The 24,059-nt window shown below is 39.2% G+C and overlaps 2 protein-coding genes across 7 annotated transcripts in view; both read left to right on the forward strand.

The window, feature by feature from the left end:
* Positions 1–24,059, forward strand: part of NTM (neurotrimin) — a gene marked incomplete at both ends in the record, with an annotated part of 1,054,156 nt that overhangs the window by 638,639 nt on the left and 391,458 nt on the right. The gene's annotated exons all lie outside the window — the stretch shown is intronic.
* LOC308277571 (ATP synthase subunit f, mitochondrial-like) lies at positions 11,926–12,186 on the forward strand (the record flags this gene model as incomplete). The annotated part of the gene is made up of 1 exon (XM_080716809.1): positions 11,926–12,186. One exon carries the CDS (start codon positions 11,926–11,928, stop codon positions 12,184–12,186), a length of 261 nt encoding a protein of 86 aa, XP_080572935.1.

Genomic DNA, 24,059 nt, shown 5'->3' on the forward strand with positions numbered 1-24,059 from the left:
TTTTTTTTTAATCTGGAAGGGCGGAGAGTTGTGTGCAAAATTCTGATAGATACTTTCTGCATTTTCTCATTTCCAAACCCCTCTCCTGGGTCCTGCTGAGACTTTTTAACCACTTGCCTTTTGCTGCACTTTGCTTACTGCTTGTACTGATTTCATTACTATCTTTATCTCTGAAATGAATGATACTTTTCTATTTGTTTTGTTGACTACTCCATCATGACTACTTTGCACATTGTTTGATCACAATCAGAAAATATTTATTAAACCTTTGTCAGGTTTTAAGCTTTGTTTTTCCTTTTTTTACATACCATATCCTAGAATGCTACAAAAAGGCTTTAACATGTTTTTAATGCCTCCTGCCTAGGCTGCTTAGTGGCCTCCTCCTTGACCTTTTCCTTTAGAGTTTTCATTCTGCCATGCACCCTATAGAGAAGGGATCCCAGAAGGATGCTCCTGAAGTGTAACATATAGCAATTTCCTTCTTTTTATGCTGAGTACAAATCTTTGTCTATAAAAGTGCATCCATATTCCTTTGCCTATCTTTCTGGACCTCCTGAACACTGGCTTCAACTTTTCTTTTTATCTTAATTGTCCTGCCTCCATCCTCTTGCTTCAGCCAAACTAGAAAACTCACCTGTACCAAATACATCCTCTGTTTTCCTTCATGCAGTATGTTCACACCCTACCCTATGTCTGAAAGCCTGTTGATTCCCATTTTATCTCAACCCCTTCCTTGTATGTTTATTTTCTCTTTAAATGTGAAGCAAATGTTGAATCTGGTCAAATTCTGTATTTGTTGGGACAACAGATGATACAGGTGTTGTTGTTGTTGTTTTTGTTGTTGTTGTTGTTGTTGTTGTTGTTGTTGTTGTAGTAGCGGTACTGGATATGGAACTCAGGGGCATTCAACCTCCGAACTACACCCTCAGCCCTATTTTTTATTCTTTTTTATTTTTAAAACAAGGCCTCACTGAGTTGTAAAGGGCCTCACTAAATAGCTGAGGCTGTCTGCAAACCACAATCCTCCAGTCTCTGCCTCCTGAATGCTGTAATCACCAACGTGCTCCATCACCCCTGGCACCTTTTTAAAATTTCTTTTTACTGATGCATCAAGGGAGGAAAGATAGCACTACCTCATCAGTATAGGGAGAGAGTTAAAGTAGATACTCAATACAGACTGTCTAGCAGAGAGACATTCCCATAAATATAAGCTATTATTTCTATTCAAAGCCAAGCCCAAAAGGCTTCTCTCCATAACTCCTCTTTAATCTTCCCATTTATGTGTCTCTTCTCCCACGGAGCTCCCTTGGAGCTCCTGACAAGGTTGGCCATGTATTAGAGCCCATGTTCTACATACCCTTCTCTCCAACATGAGAAGTACCTTAAAGTTAGGAATCTTTCTTGTGTTCTGCACAGTATTCTGAACATCACTGTTGTTCTATAATTATGTTTTGAAATGGACTTCATAATTTTTTGCTGTTGCTCAAACTGATTTCTGGTATAATATCCTGTAGCTTAGGTAAGGTTGGGCCATTTCCACTTTGGTAATGGCCCAGCAGCTAGGCCATGGTTTTGAGCTCTTAATACGGTACCATGAAAATCATAAGCACTAAAAGCAATAAGATCAGAGGGAGGATAAAAAGGCATTTCATGAGGCTCTTAGTGTAACAGTATGTCTCACTATCTTTTTTCCTTAGCCTTTGAAATAGACAATGGCCTGGAGCCTTCTCGGCAGATGGACCATGTTTGTGCCTTAGCCACTTAACAGCCATTAGCCTAATTCCATACACTGCAGCCAAATTAAATAATAAGTAGGAGCCTATGAAAAGCTGTTTTGGAGACAGTGTTACTGCCTTTCACTTGACAGCCTTCTCTGAAGCAGATGCTCCCTCTCCACCCTATTAACCTGGTCCAGTGAATAAGGGGCCTTCCATCCAGAAACAGAGATAGAGGCTCAAAGCAGGGTTGTTTGAGTTTTAGTGATTGAGAGACAGGCTAAGTATAAAACCCCAGCTTATACCTCACATGCCACTTACCAAGAAGCCAAGAGCCTCTACCCAAAGTCACAGTAATGTGATTTCTGCTTTGATTACTCTAAAGTTGCCATTTGGGTTAGCCGATACTATACGGCTCATAAAAGTTCACAACAAGAAAGTAACACCTTGGAGTTATCCCTGACAACTCACATAATAAATTCTCCTTTATCAGCCTTGTTTTCTTGCATCTGTGTCCTTGCTTATACATTCCCCCTCTGGAAATAGTTTCATCCTGCCCCCAAATCCTGAACTTCCTTCAAGGATAGCCTAAGTGTTCCCAGGCCCACAAAAGTGCCTCTGACTGTGAATCTCATCCCCTGCATTGAGTGGCCTCATCTTTCTCTGAGCAACCTCATACTTATTCTGAATGTAATTTTCAATTATATTTGCTACTTTCAAACTTGTGTTATGAATACTTGCATATGTGTCCATAACTAGAAGCTGGGTTCATTGACAACAGTCTCTATACTTTTCCATCTTCTTCCTACAAGTTTAATTTTATCTGGAGTAGGTTTCTGTGTGTGGATGTGTGGATATATGTATATAAACATATAGAAAGATAGGTAGATAGATGATAGATAGATAGATAGATAGATAGATAGATAGATAGATGAAGAAATTTATAAAGTGTTTTTTAAATCAGTGTATGCAGGGTCATGCATTTTAACTCTGTGGTTACCCTCTTTCTCTCAGTTGCCCCTTAGCGGCCTCAAATAATTTGGGCATATAGCCAAACAGTTCTCTGTCTCTGTAAAATGTTGTTATGAAGTGCAAATTTTTTTACCTTAAAGATTGGCAGAAACCAAAAGCCATAAACTCAATTTTCACTAAAAAGAGGACATTTATTACTCTACTACAAAAATATTTATTATTATAACTAAACTTTATAAATAGGAAAAATGATTCTCAGGTTGTGGTGGCTCTGAGAGTCTGGGTCTCTCTCTCTCTCTCTCTCTCTCTCTCTCTCTCTCTCTCTCTCTCTCTCTCTCTCTCTCTCTCCCTCTCTCCTTCCCTCCCTCCCTGTCTCTCCATCTCTCTCCCTCTCCCTTTCTTTTTCTTTCTCTCTTCCCACCTACTTACCTACCTACCTACCTACAAATTTGACCATGTTGGGCCTCAATCCTACAAATTATAGGCACTTGGAAAAATTTGTGGTTGTTAGTCTGATCATGTAGATTTAAGGCCCAGAACACTGGAAAAACACTTCAATTTCTCTATTTTAGGCCAGTTTTACAAATTAAAAAAAAATCAAATATGGCTACTCATCATGATTTCTGAATAGAGACCACCAACTTCAAGTTCTTTGTGCTGCTAGCATGAAGAACAGGGGACAAAAAGGCAGGTGCTGGTTGGTCATCAGGCATCAGGAAAAAAACTTAGATGGTCTGTTGTGGTAACACTTTCTGATTTTGCATAAAGCATGGAAAATGAGGTGCCAAGCCTTCCAAAAATAGAGCCATACTATGTATTTTTCAGAAATTTTCAAAGTATTTTACAATATACTTTAGTAATAGAATTGATATCATTCCAGTACTAGGATAGATATGATATGCAAGGTTTTTAAAATTTTTTTAATTGGTACTTTGTAGTCATACAACTTAATTGAGTGCAAGATGATAGAGGTTTTTGAATGGCAGAAGTCAGTTTGTGTTCTGAGTGTGTGTGTGTGTGTGTGTGTGTGTGTGTGTGTATGTGTGTTTCCTATGTTTTTTTGTGGGAACACACAAAGTTAGTATTGAGGAAAAGCCTTTGTAGACCACTAAATCAACACAGAGGTCATAAAATGAAGTAAAACATAGTGCAAAAATTTGTGAAAATCTTTGATAAAATGGTCAGTTTGTATCTCCAGAGGAGGAAGCTTTTCTCTAGGCAAGTAATTTATTGAATTGGTGACTTTGTATGGTGGGTTTTCTTTGATAGCACTGGGCACCATGAATCTGGCTGAGCCTTAGCACTGGACAAAATGCAAAATGGCCACAGGCATTCAGGCTTCTGAAGAGCATTAGTTTACTTCTAAATGAAAAGGGAGGAGGAGAAAAGAGTAGAAGAAAAGAAATTGTCAGTACTTTAGAAAAAAAGAGTTTAATAAACCAAGATAAGAAAGACATCAGAGATGGCAAAAAAGAAAGAGACATAAATGTTAGGCTATAAGGACCTGAAAAGTAAGCCTGAAGAATCATCCCACTCTTGAGAGGTAGATAAATTATCCTGTTCCTTGCTCTCCTGAGCTAGCCACTATCTCTGGTAATATCAAGTCCATGTGTAGGTAGGCAATGTATATTGTTTTATTTATTGGATTACAATTAAATAAGTAAAATTATAGAATGTAGTAACATCTTCAAACACTATCCCTTAAGGTTAGCTGTCAACAGAGCTCTAATTTAGGGTAATATCTAATCTCCCAAATAGCTACACTGTAATACTTCTAGGAATTAGAGGTCAGTGGTTTAGGGAACTAGAACTGTCATTGCAAATGGCATAGGATGCTTCATTTACCAGACAAGGCAGAGTTCTCAGTAGATGTGTAGGAGTTGGGTAGCATCAGGACCTGCCTGCTGCTCTGACCTGACCCAGGCCCTGAGAGGTACAGTAAACTGATGGTACAGTTTAGCACTCTCCACACTTGGGCATGTTCAAAGACTCTGGCTCTCTTAAAGGACATGGGCATAAGTTTTTTTTTATGTATTTCATTGTGTCCACATTATGCTGAAAATGTAGGTTCCAAAGACTGAGTTTCAAGAGTAGGACTGTGTAGATCCTTCCTTATCCCTCAGCACCTTCCGGGAAACCTGTGCATTTGATCTAAGTAATTTTGCCCCATGGCACATGGCACAAAGTATGTGCCAGTTGACTTTATGGAATATGCTAACTTGTTTTACAAGTGAATAATATCTTTTTTGTGGAAAGTTTCAGGACAAAGTGATAATAAAAAACAAAACAAACTAATAAAACCATTTGTAATTTAATCTATAGTTCATTGTTTTTAATGTTTTAATTGTTATTTATACAGTTGTGCACTTAATTATTCTTTGAAAAAATGAATATATAATATAATGTTTTGTTACTAGTCCTATAACTTATACTTATATGATAATGTCTTTTTGAGTCAACTATTTTATAAGTGCCAGGCATGGTGGCACACACTTGTAATTCCAGCGTTTGGAAGGCTGAGACAGGAGGATCGTGGTTTGCAGCTAACCTCAGCTACTTAGTGAGGCTCTCCTTAACTTAGAGAGAACCTGTTTCAAAATAAAGAACAAAAAATAGGGCTGAGGGTGTAGCTCAGAGGTATAATGCCCCTGGATTCCATCCTTGGTACTGCAAAAAAAATTATATATGTATGAAGTGATAATTTCTTGTATTATTGGGGCTTGAACTCAGGCCTATTTACTTTTGAGTAACATCCCCAGGACTATTTTGTTTTTCACGTTGAAACAGGATTTCACTAAGTTTCAAAAGGCCCCTTCAGTTTTTGGAGCTGACTTTGAACCTGCGATTTTCCCGTCTCAGCCCCTCCCCGAGTACTGGAATCACAGGCGCGCAAAACCGTGCTCGGCTTATAAGTGATATTTTTGGTGCAAAGTATTCTATTCCATAGATGCACTATTCTTTATTTAATCTCTAGTGGTTTGAGAGAGAGGCTGTTTCCACCTGCTTTGTCATTGTAAATATCATTCAAATGAACATCCACATTGTGTTGTCTTTATTTACAACCATGATTATTTCCTTAGGATAAATTCTTTCAGTGGAATGACGGCAGAGAATATGCAAACAGCCAGTGCTTTTTGACAGCTCTGTCAAATTGCCCTTCTCAGGGTATACTGCACTCTTAGCAATATATCTGCAGCCTGATCCTTTTCTCACACCCCCATCCCCTCATCAGTGGTGACTATTATAATTTTGTTGAGGTTTGCTAGTTTGATCGGTGGAAATTCCATGTCATTGTTTTAAATTGTGTATCTCTGAATAACGATGAATTTGAAATTTTCCCTCCATGTTGATTGTCTACTTGGCCTTTTCCTTCTGTTATCTTCATATGTAAATCCTGGCGGGGCTAGAAAGTAGTACTATGACAATTTTAGTTTTTTTTTCCTCTTCTTGGAGAGGGAATATGGAGAAAATGCACGTCCTTAAATGTGTTAAAAAAGGATTTTAAGATATAAGGAGGAGCCAGGCGTGATGGTGCATGCTGGTAATCCCAGCATTTGGGATGCTGAGACAGGCGGACCTTGGTTCTTAGCCTCAGCTACTTAGTGAGGCCCTTTGCAACTCAGTGAGACCCTGTTTCAAAATAGAGAATATAAAATAGGGCTGGGGGCATAGTTCAGGGGTAGAATGCCCCTGGGTTCAATCCTTAGTAATACACACACACACACACACACACACACACACACACACACACACACAGATATAAGGGGGGAAATGTAGATGACCAGAGACAAGCCATTAATTAAGGGTGATTATAATAGATTTTAGGGACAGAAAAAGCTTAAAAGATATATAAATTATAAAAGAGCAAAATATCTTAGAAAATCTACTGATGGAGGGAGAGCGCTGTGCTAATTATACTCTTTGAGAACAGTTAGAAGAAAATCTTCCCCTCTTCCTCACCCACCTCCAGTGCTCCATTATGACTTAACAATGGTAGTATTTTGTGTCAGTGCCACCACCAGGACACATCACTACCTTAGCTCACTTCTCCCAAAATATCCTTCTCCAAATATAAAGTCTGTACTTTGGCTTTTAAAAATAACAGCAGAAAATGACCAGAGAGGCACTCGGTGACGTCTGAAATCCTAGGGCAAGGCAGCCCCTGCAGCCTGTTCTTAAGATAGCTCGTCCTTGTCTTCCTGAATTATTTACAAAACCTGTGAGGCAGAGGCTGAGTGGATGCACTTCCTTTTTGAACATGCTGAAGAACTCCCAGGGCCAGGCGGGGAAGCCAATGTCTCTCCGATGTCTGATACCTGGTGTCAGGGAGTCTGCCATCGATTTTCTTTAGAGAAAACCTCTTTGCAAATGCCACAGACCTACATTAGCCAGCACTATAGAGACCTGGGAAGAACCAGGATAAAAGAATGGCATGTGTTGTGTGCTGATCCTGTTCTGCGCTACACTATTGCTTCTTTCCTCTTCCATGTTGGAATGGCAGGGAGAAGACAGGTGCCCCACATCTAAGGCAGAATTGTGACCTCCAGCATTTGGAAGTCTTAGTTATTAAAAATATAATTAGAACCATCCACATTAAAAAGGCATTTGGGAGTGCAGGGAAATGGAAAGGGTGAGGAGCTTGATATATGGATTGATTTCTTCTCAACAGAGGTGATATTAGTAGGCCATCCCAGACAGTTTATGATATTTTATCATTATTTTGGGTATCCAGCCAGATTTTCCAGTTGTGTTAAGCAGACAGGCTCTTAAGACTGTGAAAAACTTTGGAGGCCTCCGATTTTTTAACTCCTCCTGAGCACAGATCTCTCCTTCATACCTGTATGTAGGTGGAATGGGCCCGAGTGGAGGACATCTATCCCCAGGGAACCTTTCTTCCAAATCAGAGACACTGCTTTCACTCACAGTTATTAGCTTCCTTTCTATTCCCTTAAAATTTGTGTTTTTCTAGCTAAGTAACTTAGCACGAATTGATGGAAACCGCATGGGAGTTAATGACCTCTCCTGTCCCTCCAAGGTCATCCTCCACCTGTGTGGGGCATTGTCAACCGGAAGCAAAGATTAGGAAGTCCAGAGTTATATATATATATAGTGTACAGGACCCATAATTAGCAGACATATTGAATTCAAGGCTCTGCCACTAACTAGCTCTACATCACTGATTTCTGTAACTGTACAAAAGGATGAGTGAACACAATTTATTACTCAAGGATCCATTTTTATTCTACTTATGTAATGCCATGGATGTTACCTCATTCCATCCTGCCTATGTTAGTTGGCATTCCATCACAGTGACAAAACACCTGAGATAGACAACTTACTAGGAGGAAAAATGTATTTTGGCTCATGGTTTCGAGGTTTTAGTGTATGATTGCAGCTCCATTGCTTTTGGGCCTGTGGTGAGGCAGAACATAGTGTAGTGGAAACATACAATAGAAAAAAGCTGCTCAACTCATGGGAGCCAAGAAGTAAAGAGAGAGGGTCTTAATATGCCCTTCAAGGGATTGCCCCCACTCCTAAATTTCTTCCACTAACATTCACCTCCTGAAGGTTCTACTGTCTCCAATAATGCCACGGTACTGGAGACTAAGCCTTCAGCCAATGAGCTTTTGGGAGTACATTCAAGATCAATATTATAATGCTTTTACTCATGTGTTAGTTGGATAAAGTAATTTCTAATTTAAGTATGTAATAACAGGCTTATTGAGGTCTAAGTTCACATAAGCTACCGGGTAGCCATGCTAGTCTTTAAACACTAGTTTTTAATTTTTGTGCAAATTTTGTTTCCTTTCCATGATATTTTCAGTTGCTTTACTTCACGAGGTTGTTCTGAGGATAAGGTAATTAGAATGTATATGAAAGAAAAAGGAAAAAAAATCTAAGCAATGTTTGGTAGCATCATTATTACTTCTATATTTTAGTCACTTGCCTGTTATGAAAAGTTTGTAAAAATCCTGGCTTTGAAAGGACTTAACAACTGGAGGGATAGGGCTGGAGGGACAGCCTATTTTCAGCCTGAGAAACCAGTTCCCCTTCAAAAAGTTCATTTATCAACTGGACATATGGCCACAGCCCACTTGGGTCCCACTGCTTGGGAGTGCAAAGGACTGGAACTGAGGATTGGGCTGAGCTGCCCTCTTTTTATTATATTTTCTATGCTAAAGTCATTCTGAAATATATTCCTTCACATTGTAGGACCAGTACATTCTTAAACCCTGGAGCCAAATTGCAACCTTGTAGTTTATTTTATTATCATTTATTCCTACTACCACTACAAACAAAAAACAAGATAATATTTGAATTGCTAACCCACTATTTTAAATCTCCAGTATTTTTATATATCCTTCTCATACTCTAGAATATTTTGGAGTAGGAAAGATTGATCATTCTATCGTGTGTGTGTGTGTGTGTGTGTGTGTGTGTGTGTGTGATTCTGGGAATTGAAACTAGGGGCACTCTACCTCTAAGCTACAACACCAGCCTTATTTAATTTTTTTTTTGACACAGGGACTTGCTAAGTTAGTGAGGCTGGCCTCAAACCTGCAATCCTTTTGTCCCAACCTCCTATGTACTGAGTTACCCTTGTATTTTATTTAAAATTATAGGATATGCAGTTTCAATATAGACTTTTTGGGAATCAGATAATTTTTTTCTAAGGATGTAAAGATAGTATAAATAGGTAGAGGTATATAAATACATATATATATATATACATATATAAATCTGTGTATGTGTACTATAGGTATATATTAATATTAATAGAAAAATTTCTCTTTGACTTCATGCAGAATACTTAAAGGTACTAGAAATTTTGCTCTAGGAATGGAAGCATAAGAAGCCGCAGGCTTCATGGTTGATTGCTTTTCTGATTGGTGCCATAAAAAAAATGCATTAGAGAGAGAATGTTTGATTTAAAGAGCGTCTAGATGCCGACACCACCTCTGTTTGTTTTTCTTCCTTTAGCAGAAACCTTGTAAAATTTTTATGAAGCATTAATGGATCTGAGATTTTCTCAAGCAAATTTTATGAGGTGAGCTTAATCCCACACATCCGACCCAATTTAGCAGTCTTTAGAGACATAGAACATAAAAGCACTCAGAAAGTATCCTGGGTGCCTTAGTGCCACAGGGAAGGTGACACAGAACAGGGAAGGGGACTTTGTTCACCACAGTGCTTTGATATGGGCTACAGACTCTCATGGACTGTAAAAGGAGAAAGTGGAGAGACTCCCTGGCCACAAGAATACCACCTAGAAAAAGGTGAGCCAGCACCACAGATAGTAAATCTTAACTCATAATTTAGCACCAACTTCAGACTTCAAGGACTTTCCCCACAGAACTCCAGTATTCAGTGAGAAAATCACATTTAGGAAAAACAAAAATGGATTTGTATCAACAACTCCCATGATGTCAACCTAAAATCAATGGCTTTAATATAAGAGAAACATACACACCCACTCCTTCCTTCCCTCTCTCCAATTTATTTCCTATATCTGAAACAATAGAGCTTTGAAGAGGATAAATTAAATTTTGTTGTATGTCTGTGGATCGAGTTGCACTTGATATTTTGAAATTTGGCATCTTGCAAACCAACCAGCTCAATGTGCTTCCACAAACTAGTGAAAAGCTATATTTGGAGGAGTCCATCATTTATATGTCCATACTGATTTTTCTCCCACTATGGAAAATCCTATCATTTAATATGATTTGTGGTCAACATAATGGGGTACAGTGTCTTTTGAAAGAAAAGTAGGAGCCTTTACTAAGGTATCTTAGTGTCCAATTCCTCATAAGGAATCTGGAATCTTACCCTGTTTTTAGGTTATGTTAGCCAGCATTATATCACTATAATGAAATACCTGAGATTTAATTTAAGAGAAAAGGTTTATTTTGGCTCACAGTTTTGGAGGTTTAAACCCATGATCAATTGGTCCCTACCTTTTAGCCCTGTGGTGAGGCAATTTATCATGGTGGAAGTTCATGGTAAAACACAAAAACTCACCTCAATGTCAGGGAGCAAAAAAGAGAGGAAGGAGCTGGGTTTCCACAACCTCTCAGAAGCACATCTCCAGTAATCTAAGACTAGGTCTAGTTCTTGAAGTCTGAAGTTGGTGCTAAATTATAAGACTAGGTCTCTACTAGGTTCTGCCTCCTAAGTGTCTCATCACCTCCCAGTACCCTACATTGTGTGGGACTCAGCCTTCATTCGGTGCACAGACATTTGGGGATTACTTATCCAAACCACAGCACAGGCTACCAAGTTATCCTGCCATGATTTAATGGAAGTTGGCAAAAGAAATGAAACTCCACGGTCAGGGCAAAGGACAAGCAGAAACTCATGAGTCTCTTTTACTCTCCAAGTCTCAAGTGTATGATGTGCATGGCCCAGGTTAGCACTGTATACTTACTGGATTGTATCACAGCTGAGTAACTCTAAGTTTTGCAAACAAAAATGATTTATAATAATGGAACCCCAGTAAGCTTGCTCAACATTTGCCTGGTGGGGAAACATTATCTTTATCATACTGGAAGTAAAAATATCTCCTGTGCCTTAGAAGGAAACAGTGTATCTGTTTTGGGGTAATTCACTATAGAAAAGCCATTGAAAAGATGCTTTCACATACTTCTGCTTATAGTTAATTGTAAGAGGTGCAGAAATAGAAGAGGTTCATCCAAGAACTGCCTCCTTACCATGCTTACTTCACACGTTTCTCCACGTGTTTCTCAAGAAAATTTTTCATCAACCCTCTGATTAAGCAGATTGGCAGAGGTTTATAAAAATACAATTTATCTTATACAATATTTGGTTGAGGTAACTATCAGTAGGACTCCATGCTTCTTCAGAATGAGGCTATTTTACAGTACTGCTCTCAATTTTCTTCCCTGGAGTCCAAGATCTAAAAAGATGAACCAATGCCCTAAATATTCTGAGTCCATCTACAAGAGTTAAAAAGAAGTTTGTCTTAACTTTTTATTTTGACCTTTCCATTTATCCAAAGTACATATGTAGGTACAATAGTATATACAAGAGAAGAGCATATCTTCACTTGCAAAGAGGAAGTCTCAGGCAGTTCTGTCATTTATAAACATCTTGGTCAGTGTTTTAAGGATGATTTGAATGCCTTCCAGGGTGAAAGTGATGTCTCTATAAATAATCAAAGGTTCTTTTTGATGATAACTCTACAGTATAAAAAAAAATCACAGTGGACCAGGACTCCAAGATGGCGTCAGTCGTACTGAAAGAGAAGAAACTCATGGATGTCAAACTAGCAGAGCTGCCAAGCTGGATACTGATGCGAGATTTCACCCCTTCAGGCATTACTGGAGCATTTCAGAGAGGTTACTACCGGTACTACAAGTACATCAATGTGAAGAAAGGGAGCATCGCCGGGCTCAACATGGTGCTGGCGGCTTATGTGCTTTTCAGCTATGGCCTTTCTTACAAGGAACTCAAGCATGAGCGGCACCGCAAGTACCACTGAAGAGGGGCCACCGTGGAGGGCACTCTACTGCTGATCGTGACCACCTCGCCCAGTTCCCTTCCATGTGTGAAGACCTCAAATTATGGCAGAATCCTTTTCTATCCTGAGAATGAACACCCAATAAAAACTGACTGGTTAAAAAAAAAATCACAGTGTATTCAGAAGTGTGGCCAGATAATGACTGGCTTCTACTCAAGAAGTATAGTCCCAAAGTTGCTTACTAATCCCCTGGATGGAAAGTGTTGTACATATTGTTGAGTCTCCCAAGTGATACCCTATCAACCCAGGATCACAGGTAGACTATACCCCCAGTCTGGATGGTTGTGAGTACTTAGAATTTCTAGGTCAGTTGGGATCTCTGAGCCAGTTCCTTTGTCTTTCAGGGACTGCTTGACCTATATAGTCAGCCCTTTGTATCGACAGGTTTCACATTGTGAATTCAAACAACAGCAGATCAAAAATATTTGAAAACAAATTGAACATGTACAGATACTTTTCTCCTTATTCCCTAAGCAATACAGTATAACAACTATTTACATAGCATTTATATTGCAGTAGGTATTATAAATAATATAGAAATGATTTGAAATATACAGGAGGTTGTGCCTAGGTTATATGCAAATAGTATGCAGTTGTATATAGAGGACTTGAGCTTCTGTGATTTTGTTATCTACAAAGGTCCTGGAACCAGCCCTTTGATGATACCAAATGACAATTAGATAGCTATGTCACCAGTCAAATGGCATTTGTCTCATGAATTAATGACAATGGGAAGGGACTAGGAAAAACAACCTAGGCTGTTGACAGTGCATTGTGATGGAGTTCAACTGGAGCCATACCCTACTACTGATAAACCAATCAGTAGGGCTAAAAGGCATGGTGATCAAATTGTCAGCTAAAAAAGAGGCATTTGTAGCAGACTGGGAAAGCTTTATTGGGTAACTTTCCTTCTGAATACAGTTCCTAGGGTGTCTCTAAAAGAAAAAGATTAGTCATATCTCTTTCTTTCTTATTTCTCTCAGGTCTGAAGTGCTCCTCTCTAGGTGCCAAACTTTTGCTCTCTACCACTATGCAATTGATGCATCACATATAGCAGTTCTAGCTTCACCCTTTCTAATCATCTTCTACTTACACCCAGATATTTCATGCAGAAGACTCAGGTGCAAGAGGGTTAACAACATTTTTATAAAACTCATGGAGATTCGGTGATTACCTCATTATAGCCTGTATGGGCCATTGTAAGGGGATTTGGACAACCATGTGATCATCCAAGTAGCCATTTATGTTTAGATCTAGGATCATGTCAATCTAAGCGAAGAATTTTAAGTGGCCAAACCACTTCAAGTGGCCAAACCACTACCCAGCTGTAGATCTACTGAGGCCAGGCTGCTGCCCTGGATGAACATTGGTTCACCACTGTCAATCATACTGACCTTGGCTTGCTGTCAGTGGAGATACCATCATCAGAATGGTCAGGAGACATCCTGACTTTTCAGAGAAAGCTTTTATGTCCTCCCTTCTATTTGTTTTGTTGTGTTCCTTATTCACAAAATACCTGACAGAAGATAATTCCTTCCATAGAATAGTCACATTCTGGGACCAGAATACCCTGTTAAGATGTATAGACTGGGAGGATGCAAAGTAAATGGAGCCAGAAATCTTTTCGGTTCAATTTTTTTCAAGACTGTTCCAAAGCTTGATGACACCAAATGCCTCATGGTAGGGAGAAAGAAAGTCCTTTAAACACCTTGACTACTGGCCCTTTGTGGAACAATTTCTGTGATAAAAGGCGCAATATTGTTGGACAGCAAGTGCTCTGGAAAGCCCAGTGTGGGACCCAGATTAGTTTCAAGGGCCACAAGAGTGTGGTCAGAATAAGCCAATTATGGGGACAGCCACTTTGTCTTAAAAACCTGTCCATAGCAAGGAGGGAACATTAATAGCCCTGAATCTAGGTCAAAAGTCAAATGGAGTTAATATTTCAGCAGTGGATAGGGGCAATGCCCTGGAATATGCCCTTTTACACCATGAGGAAAGGAGGTCAACTTTTGGCAGGAGTCACTATCTTAAATGCAATCATACCTACTGCAAGAAATCATAGATTCTTCAATGTTGTGTATAATCTAGAATAGTGGATGTGTTTAGTCCAACGATGATGGATCCAGGCATCAGTGATATTAATTGTTGTGATGTAGACTCCATCAACAACTTATTCTAATTCCAACTCTACTCATGACAGTATATGCCCTTGACATGGCAGATGTATGAGTGACTCTAGAAGTTTGTTTAGCAGCTGTGATTTGTTTTTTATGACTTATGGCCCCATAGAGCCATAAGGGTTTATTTTTGTCATAATTTTTGGTTCAATCAATGGTCGACTGGCTCCAAGGCAGAAACATGATGGTGGTAGTGTTATGGTTAAAGATGTTATGGTGAAGGATGAATGTTACCATTTGGAAGTGAGGATTACTGTTTAGGGGAATTGTTCCCTGGGACCCCTGTAGCCCTGTGGAAACAATTTCCCTCAAACAAACCACGGGTTCTTGTCCTGAACTAAGGATAAATATGCAATAGCCTGGACTCTTGCTGAAGATTTAAAGGAGTTTATTAAAAAGATAGATATACAGAAGACAGTTAGAGCCTCTTGCTATTCAGGAGTGGCATGGGGGGTGTTTTGAATGAAATCACCAAAGATTCCTGGACGCAGAATATTCTTTTAGCCAGCCCAACCAGATCTGTGGCAGGTCGTTTGATATGTAGATATTCTGCCCTATCTCTAACCCAGATATCCTGCTCTGTCTGCAGCCCAGATCTTCCTAGGCCTTTTGTTACACTCCAAAATGCGTTATCTGGAGTCTGGATTTCCTCCACATCCTTAAGGAATTTTGCCTCTCTTTAGAAAGGTAAAATGACCCTAGGCTTCTTCTATTCCTTTGCTCATCATCCATGGTACCTGGAAATCTTCTGCCCTCTCCCCACAGCTCCTGGATTTCTTCAATACCAATGATATATTTTTAAATTGAAAATCTTTTCCAATACTGGTACATTAATATATTTTGAAACCTCTTCCCAATGCTGGCATATTAGGGCATACTGGAGGAAAGTTGCCCCACTCATGGTTGTCAGGGAGCAGAGAGAGAAGGCAGGGGTGGGGGTGAAAGTAAACAGGAACCCTACAAGGTCACCCAGGTCATATCTCCAGTGACCTACTTCTTCTAGTTCTGCCCCAACTCTAAACTTTCCTCCATTGAGAACCATGCCTTCAGCTTTTTGGACATTTCAGATCCAAACCATAGTAGGGAATATATGTTAGAACTATGGAATTTTTTTTACAGCTTCAAAAAGTTTTTATTACAAAATCAGTAAGAAATAGAAAGAGAAGAAAAGAAGCCTGTCTGAGGAACATTGGAGAGCCTGAAAGTAGAACTCTGCCTCTCTCTTCATACCAGGCCTTTAAATAGATTTTGTGTTGGTATGTTTTTATCAGTGTTACCAAGACAATGGGCTAGTAACTTATTTTTTTTGCAAGGTGGCACCTCTTTGTCTCTGGACAATGCACTTACTAAGTGCAGGAGTCAATAATCTACAATTTCCCCCCTCTATTTTATTGGGGTGCATTGGTTTCTCATCAATTATGGGTGCTTTGAAGCAGCACACAGGGTTTACCTTTCCTATACCCAGGCCAGTTCACAAAGGAGAGGAGGTAAACAGAGGCACTGATTGCATCTACATATTTTTAGGGATAAAGGCTTCAATTATCTCTAAGAATTTTTAATGGCCTTAATTTCCTTTACATTTTTACTATAGGTTAATCATTAGAACAAAGGGCAGAGAGAGGAGAACTCTACTGTTTAATAGCTGTTGCTGAAGCTGTGTCACCTAAACTCTGACTTCTTGAGTTTGTCCACTGAGCAGAATAGTTACATTCTTTTCTGGTTCTGTCCTACTGGGCTAAAGTAGAATACCTGCAAGGTGTACTATTGAGGCAGGTGCAAGCATTTTGGGGAACCTCTGTAAACTAAATGAGTTTTGTTTCATCAAATGGAATTGTTGATAACATTTCCCCAGAGCGATACCTGATTCTTCTTATGTACAGTAAAAATACTAGGCAATCTGCATTATTGAATAGAACACATTTTATTTGACAAGCAAGGATGGTGTGGCTCTTCCATATTGACAGTCACTGGCCCCTATTTGAACTACCCCAAAATGCAAACACCAGGCCAAAGACTCTCAAAGCTTTCCAAGGTCACGTGTTCAATTTCACCAAGAGCTCAGTAGCAAGCTAACAGCTGCTTTTCAAAACAGATGTACTTTGTATGCATGCCAGGTAGGCAGAGTCAACATTCCCAAGGAAATCTTGGGTGGAGGCTGCCTCTCTATCAGAGGTTTAAATAAGGGAAGTCATCAGTCATAGAGATTTGTAGCTCAGGGATCATTAGGGTTGTGGGGCCTCAGGGATCATTAGGGTTGTGGGGCCTCAATGATGGAGTATATTCCCAAGATTTTGAATGACTTCCAACATAGCTCTGAGGAAGCTAATATGAGAGTTACCCAATACAGGAACAAGAAGGATGCCCTAGTAAGGCACCTTCCATTCCCATTACTCAGAGAGTTCTCTCAGTTGTCAGGCATTCTTGGTGGTGAGGGGCTAGAGACAGTGGTACGGTACTCCCCTGGCTGTCAGGTGAACTCAATATAATAAAGCTATCTGCATAATCCAAAGAAATTTTACTTGATAAACAGACCATTTAAATTTGTGGGTTTTTAGCAGTCAGCCTCCCCTGCTGGTAAATGTCACATGATATTGTATTAAAAGGTAATCAAAACTAAGGCTTCTAACTTGCCAACTAACAAGACATCTTCTGTAAATAGAAGCTTTGGACATGGGAAGGTAGAAACAGTAGGACTGATTCCTAACCTGACCCCTGGTGACACATGCCTGAGGCTGTTCCACCAAACCCTGTGTACCAGAAGCTTTCCCTAATTAGATGGGTCCCTTTACTATTTATAGAATGTGAAACTAAAAGCATACAACAGAGCAGTACCTATAATTGACGTAAAAGCAAAAACAACAGTATATTGAATGTCCAACTCACAAAATCACATTCACTCTCCTCCCACAGTGTAAACCCCACTCAAACCCCACTGATTGAATCTGGGTACCTCTTCATAATGAAACATGTGGGATTTTGATTCAGGTGCCTGTTTTCAACCTAACCATAGTGTCTCGAGTCCTTTTCTTCCTCAAGGTTTCATAGGTTGGTCCATGTATTCTTCACTTTTTCTTGGGAACCAAGAAGTCTCAGTTGCAACCCCACACATAATCACCTTTCTACATAAAGTAGTTGAAGCCATAGTTGAAAGCATGGGAAGATTCCAAGAATATGGAGGTAGAGTGCAGATCCATGCCAATAAGCAAGGCACACTCAAACACATTTCTAATTGTTAGGGACTGTATATTTGTGTCCTCCCAAAATTCATGTGTTGAAACTGTAATATCAATGAGACAACATTTGGAGATGGGGCCTTTGGGAAGTAAAATTTCACAAGGGTGGAGCCCTCATAATGGGATTAGTGTCCTGATTACAAGAAACTCAAGAGAACTCACCTCTCTGCTTTCCACCATATGAGGATGTCAAGAACACAACCATCTGAAAACCAGTAAGTAGGGCTTCTCCAGATAGCAGATCTCCTAGCACCCCCGTCTTAGACCTCCCAAACTCCATAACTGTGGGAAATAAATGTTTATTGTTAGAGCTGCTCCGTCTATGGTCATTTATTATATACAACATAACTGGTTAAGACCCTAATGTTTTCTTTTTTTTTTTTTTAGTATTATAGCAATTTATTCAAAATTAAAAATGATAATCTCACATAACAGTTTCATTTGTCTGATACCAAGCTTTTGATGAAATAAAGATAACATTTCAATTTTTCTTTTTGCTTTCTTTCTTACCAGAGAATATTTTTTTTCTATTTTTTTAGGTGAAACTATCATATATTTATATATTTATTTTTCAGAAAAAAATCTATCCTAAAATGGAATATGGACTCTAGGTACCCAAAACGATCTTGAAAAAGAACAAAGCTAGAAGATATATATTTTCTGATTTCTAACCATATAAAGCTACAATAATTGAAACAGTGTAGTACTATTCTAAAGGCAGATATATATACCATTGGAGTTAAATAAAAGCCTAGAGCTAAATTCTTCCCTATATTGTCAAGTTATTTTTGACAAGGTTTCCACGAACATTTGGTGGTGGAAATAATAATCTTTTAACTAAATATTGTTGAAACATAATAATTACATGGAAAAGAATAAAGTTGGACCCTTACCTAATCCAATATACAAATATTAACTCAAAATAGATAATAGACCTAAATATAAATCTTAAGACTATAAACTTTTAGGAGAAAATCTGGGTCATAAAACCTCACAACATTGAAATTGGCAGTGATTTCTTGGATATGATTTCAATGGCACAGGCAACAGAAGAGTATACAAACTTTCTAAAAAATAAAAAAAATATTGTATATCCAAAGACAATGTAAACAGAGTTAACAGTTACTAATAGAATGGGATAAAATATTTCCAAATGCTATATCTGAAGTTATATTAATATTCCAACTAGAAATCCTAAAAATTAACAACAATAAAGGCAAACAATACCATTTAGAGATAGGTAAAAGACTAACATAAATAATGAATCTCCACAGATAATCAATCTTAGTTGTCTGTTGGATGGAAACTCTTGTTTTTCTGGTTCTGGTGTGTGTTACCTATTTCTTCTTTGTAGTTAATCTCTTTGAGTATTTTCTCTAGTGCTGGTTTTGAAGACATAAATTCCTTCAGTTTCTGTTTGTCATGGAAGCTTCTTATTTCTTCATCTAATTTGATAGAAAGTTTTGCTGGGTAGGAAATTTTTGGCTGGAAGTTGTTTTCTTTCAGAGTTTGGAATAAGTTACTCCAAGCCCTTCTGGCTCTCATGACTTGGTTTGGGAAGTCTGGAGTGATTCTAATTGGTTTGCCTCTGAATGTCACTTGGCCATTTGTTTTTGTTGCCTTTAAGAGTCTCTGCTTGGCTTCCACATTTAGTCATTTTGACAATTATGTGGCGTGGGGATCCTCTTCTCCAATCCTGTCTAAAGGGAGTTGTATAAGTTTCCTGGACCTGTGTATCAACCTCTTGCTCTATGTTTGGAAAATTGTCTGCTATTACTTCCTTGAAGAGATTGTTGATCCCTTTGGTTTCACTTTCTTTTCCCTCCTCTATTCCAATTATTCTTAGGTTATTTCTCTTAAAATGGGCTCATATTTCTTCAATATCAGATTCCTGCTGTCGGATATTTTTTCCTAGATTAGAAACTATGCGTTCATTTTTGGAATTATCATATTCTAAGAGCGAGATTCTGTTCTCCATGTGGTCTAATTGGTTGTTTGTGCTTTGAATTGAGGCCTTTACTTCATTAATTGCATCCTTTATCTCTTTTTGGCTCTCTCTGAGTTCTTTTCAAAGCACCTCTATTATTTCTACAGTTATTTTCCTAATTTGATCTTCTAGAAATCTCTGATTTTCTGTTTTATTGGGTTCTGATGTTGTGGGGTTGTGGACATTCATTGCTCCAGTATTATTCCTCTTTCCCATGAGTTCAGAAGTTTGTGCCTTCTCTGGGTTCTTCCCTCGGGTCACTATGACTTCATTTAAGGTGTTCTGGATCTCGAGTCTGTAGTATCTCAGACCCCACTACTCCTTTACTGGGTTGTATCACAGAGTCTTCGACCCAGAGATTCGATAGAGGCTGCTTTAGACTGTGGGGGGTGCCAGGTTGCACGTTCTCCTATGGTGTGATATCTCTGCCACCGCCCCTCCCCCACTGGGTCAAGTCTCAGGGAGTACAGTACTGGGATTTCTCCTCTGTGGCCCGCAATTTGACTCACTGTTCTTGAGTACGCAGATGTAGCTGTACTGGGTTCGGTGAATTCTCTGCTGCTGCCGCCAGTGGCAATATGGCGCCGATGTTACGCCTTCGGCCGTGAGGCTGGTGTATTTCTTCTTGGTTTTGATTTCCACTCTGAATCCCTGCAGCGTGTGCTGAGCTCAGACACTGGGAGCTTTAGATTTTACCTGCGGCGAGAAATCCCACCTGGCTGTTCCGCAGCGGCTCACCTCGGCTTGCTGTAGCCGTCTGGTGAAGTCGCCGCTGCCGCTGGCAATATGGCGCTGCTGCCGCGGCCTCGGGCATGAGGCCAGTGTATCTCCTCTGTGGCTCTGAGCTCTGTTCTCAGTCCGCTTTCTCTCTGGAGCCTGGTGATTTTTTTTGTTTCTCTGGTGATGGTGTTTTCTGGCTATGAAAGGCGCTGATTTTGTGGTAATGGAGATTAGTTGTTAGCGGGGCTCTTAAGCCCCGCTTTTCTCGGTCGCCATCTTCCCGGAAGTTCCAAGACCCTAATGTTTTCAATCCACTTCAAGTTATATATTCTTACCCACAAACCATTATTTCAGCTATGAGCCTCCTGAACCTAGCCATGTTGTTATATAAAGAGCAAGGCCATGGTCAAGATAATATTCCTTTCTTCTCCCACCCTCAGGGGTTTAGGTGACAATTATATTACCCTTCAGGGGCATGATCAGTCTTATCTACCATCATCCAACCTCCAAACTTTCATTAATAGTTCTAAAAGTGGAAATATTTTCTCAATGCCCTCACCTACCAGCATGCAATAGCATTTGCTACAGGTTCCCCAAAATTCATTTAATATAAATTAACATAGCTTATAAAGACCATATTCTTTTTCTTCTAGAAAGTTAAATTTCTGTCAAAATTCTATCCACATCACCAAAATATGTCAGGTAATATGTAAGATCTGAGATTTTACCCTACTTTAAAGCTAATGAAATAATCTGTCACTGTTTAATGGATGGTGACAGATGACACTCAACTCCAGGATCAGAGACAAAATCTTCTGGCACAGTCCACAGCATGAGCTTCAACTTCACATCAGATCCTCATGTCCCACACATCCATAGATGTGACATAAATCAGCCCAGGTGTAAACATAGAATTGTGTCACAGCTGAGTAACTCAAAATTTAGAGAACCTGAATCTTTTATAATGGGCTGTAAGCAAATCTGCCCAATTTCTCTAGAAAAGAGACCTCACCTATATTACATTGAGAGTAAAGAAAACAAAAAAATATGTTAATGCTCTAAAAGGAGATACAATATTTATTTTCCAGGGTATTCATTCTTTAGATATCTGTGAAAATATATTGTTTAGCCAGGCGTGGTGGTGCATGCTTGTAATCCCAGCATTTGGGAAGCTGAGACCTGAGGATCACGGTTCATGGACAGACAGCCTCAGCTAAATAGTGAGGCCCTCTGCAACTCAATGAGACCCAGTTTCAAAATAAAGAATAAAAAATAGGGCAGGGGGTATAGCTTGGAGGTTGCATGCCCATGAGTTCCATCCCCAGACCCGCAAAAAAAGGAAATATATTGCTTATAATAATTGCAGAAATGTAAGACATCATGGAGAATTTTTTCTTTGATCTTGCTAGATTCTATCCAGAGGCACTAGGTAGGTGACTGATGAACCTATATTCTTTCCTCAACAATACTCCTTGATTCAACATGATTTAGTATAATGTGCCCAACTCTGGGATAGGTATAGATTATAGAATTTCTGCCACAACAGAGCTTGAAGGAACAACATAATTCTGACAATAATACTTAAATGGTATTCACTATGTGCCCAGCTCTTTCTAAGTTATTTACATGTGCCTTCTCATTTAACATGAAACTTTGAGGTAGATACTGTTGCTAGCATTTCTGTATGTATAGATTAGGAAACTGAGAGAGATTTTGATAAACTCTGGATTCAAACTCAAGTGGTTTTGTGATTGGGTATTTAACTGCTTGCTCTGTTACATGCTGCTTCTAGTGGAGTTATTAAATAACATCATAAACTTGGCAATTTCATAATATAAGAAGAACAATTGATCTTGGAGGAGTTTCATTCATCCAGAATGAAGGGCTGCCCAAGGAAGAGACATCTAAAGACAGTCCAGAAGGAGTAATAGGTCTTAACCAGGTGAAGGTGTGAGAGAAGTTTAAAGCAGATTCTGCATATACAAATGTCAGTCGCAAGTTGGGGAGCTCATGATAATAGAATCTACTTTGATGGGATGGCTTATTTACTCTGAGGGACATGTTTCTGTGGAATGACTAAATCGGTAATAATTCCACCAGACTAATTTATAACACTTTTCCTTGTATGATTAACTAAAAATTGTATTTAACTACTATTAATTACTTTTTTTTTTTGGTGGTACTGGGATTCCTGGAAACCCTTCTACCTTTGGGCTATACTCCCAGACCTATTTTATATTTTTATTTGGAAACAGGGTCTCTTAAGCCAGCGAGGCTGGCTTCGAACCTGCATGATCCTCCTGCCTCCGCCTCCCAAGTGCAGGAATTACAAGTGTGTGCTACCACACCTGGGTTATTAATTACTATTTTAGGAAATAGTGTTTTAGCTAAATCACCTAGTACTTATATGGTTGATATAGCACAGGAGCTTCTAAAATGTCAGCAAATAATCCAGGACATAGCAGGGATGACAAGTGAAATCCACCATTATCTGAGTTTATTTTGATTTATGTAGAACTCATAGACCTTAGATACAAGTAGAGAAGTTAAGGTAAGCTACACTTGGGATAATGGGGAATAAGAAAAAAAAATCAAAGCCTAGAAAACTTTTTGGACATTTATGGCTTTTTTTATGTTCCCTTCTTTTATGGGACTTTATTAGCATCATTTTCTCTGTGACTAGTGGCTGATCTTGTCTTCAATGTCAACCTCAAACAGCAGTGGGGAGGATTCTTGGGTTGAAGATAAGCCTAGTTATATAGGTCTTCCCCCATATTACCCTTCCGGGCGATCATCCCACAATTTCCTACTCAGTCTCACCAGATTTAGCATGCCCTGTGGTCTGACAGCTCTGAATAATTGATAGCCCCTCCTACTAGAGGAGAGTTTAGGTTTTGTGGTTCAGCAGGATGCTTTACTCTTGTTGACCTTAACCTTCAGAGGCACTCGGGCATTACCGAGAGATCAATAAAACTTTCCCAGGCCAGTCTGTGAGGACAGCAGGCTGACAGAGAGTGATGATTGGGAGGAGAGGAAGGGACCATCATGTTATAAGCTAGGGGAGAAGACAAAGGGCAGGAGAGGCAGTGTGGGGTTGTGTAACTGGCATAGGGGAACACTGAAGAATGGAAAAGAGACGTTTCAAGAAAGATGAATGTGAAAAAAAGCATTTTGGAAGTCAAGGGGTTTGACAGAGAGGGAAGAGCATTAGAGTGAGGGACCCTATGCAAAAGCAAAGAGGACAAATGAGGGTCGGAAAGGAAAGGAAAAGTGAAGCATTCCTTAACTTTCCTAAATTGCATTCTTGGGTTTCAAAGCTATGCATCTATGAAGGAGTCTCAAGAGGTTGGATGTCTCATGGGAAACAGATGGCTAAATAATTTTAGGAGTGTAGCAGAATAAAATGAGGGTATAATTAAGGAAGGAAGTCACTTTTGGGCATTAGAGAAAAGGGAAAGGAACTTCAGTGTCTGAATGGTAACTGAATGCTAACATAGTAACAAATAACATGCAGAGGGCATCTGCATCTTATTTGTTATTAGGGATTATGTTATTATATATCATGTGATATGCAATTATTTATTCAGTGTTAGTTTGATTAATTATCAAGTGACACTATAAAGTAGGATTTATTATCGCCATGCAAAAGATGAAGAATACTTTCCTGAAACTCTAAGCCCATGCTCTTTTCACTGTCTCAAGCTGCCACCAAGAAAG

Source organism: Muscardinus avellanarius (genome assembly GCF_963383645.1).
Source record: "Muscardinus avellanarius genome assembly, chromosome: 1".
NCBI lineage: Eukaryota > Metazoa > Chordata > Mammalia > Rodentia > Gliridae > Muscardinus > Muscardinus avellanarius.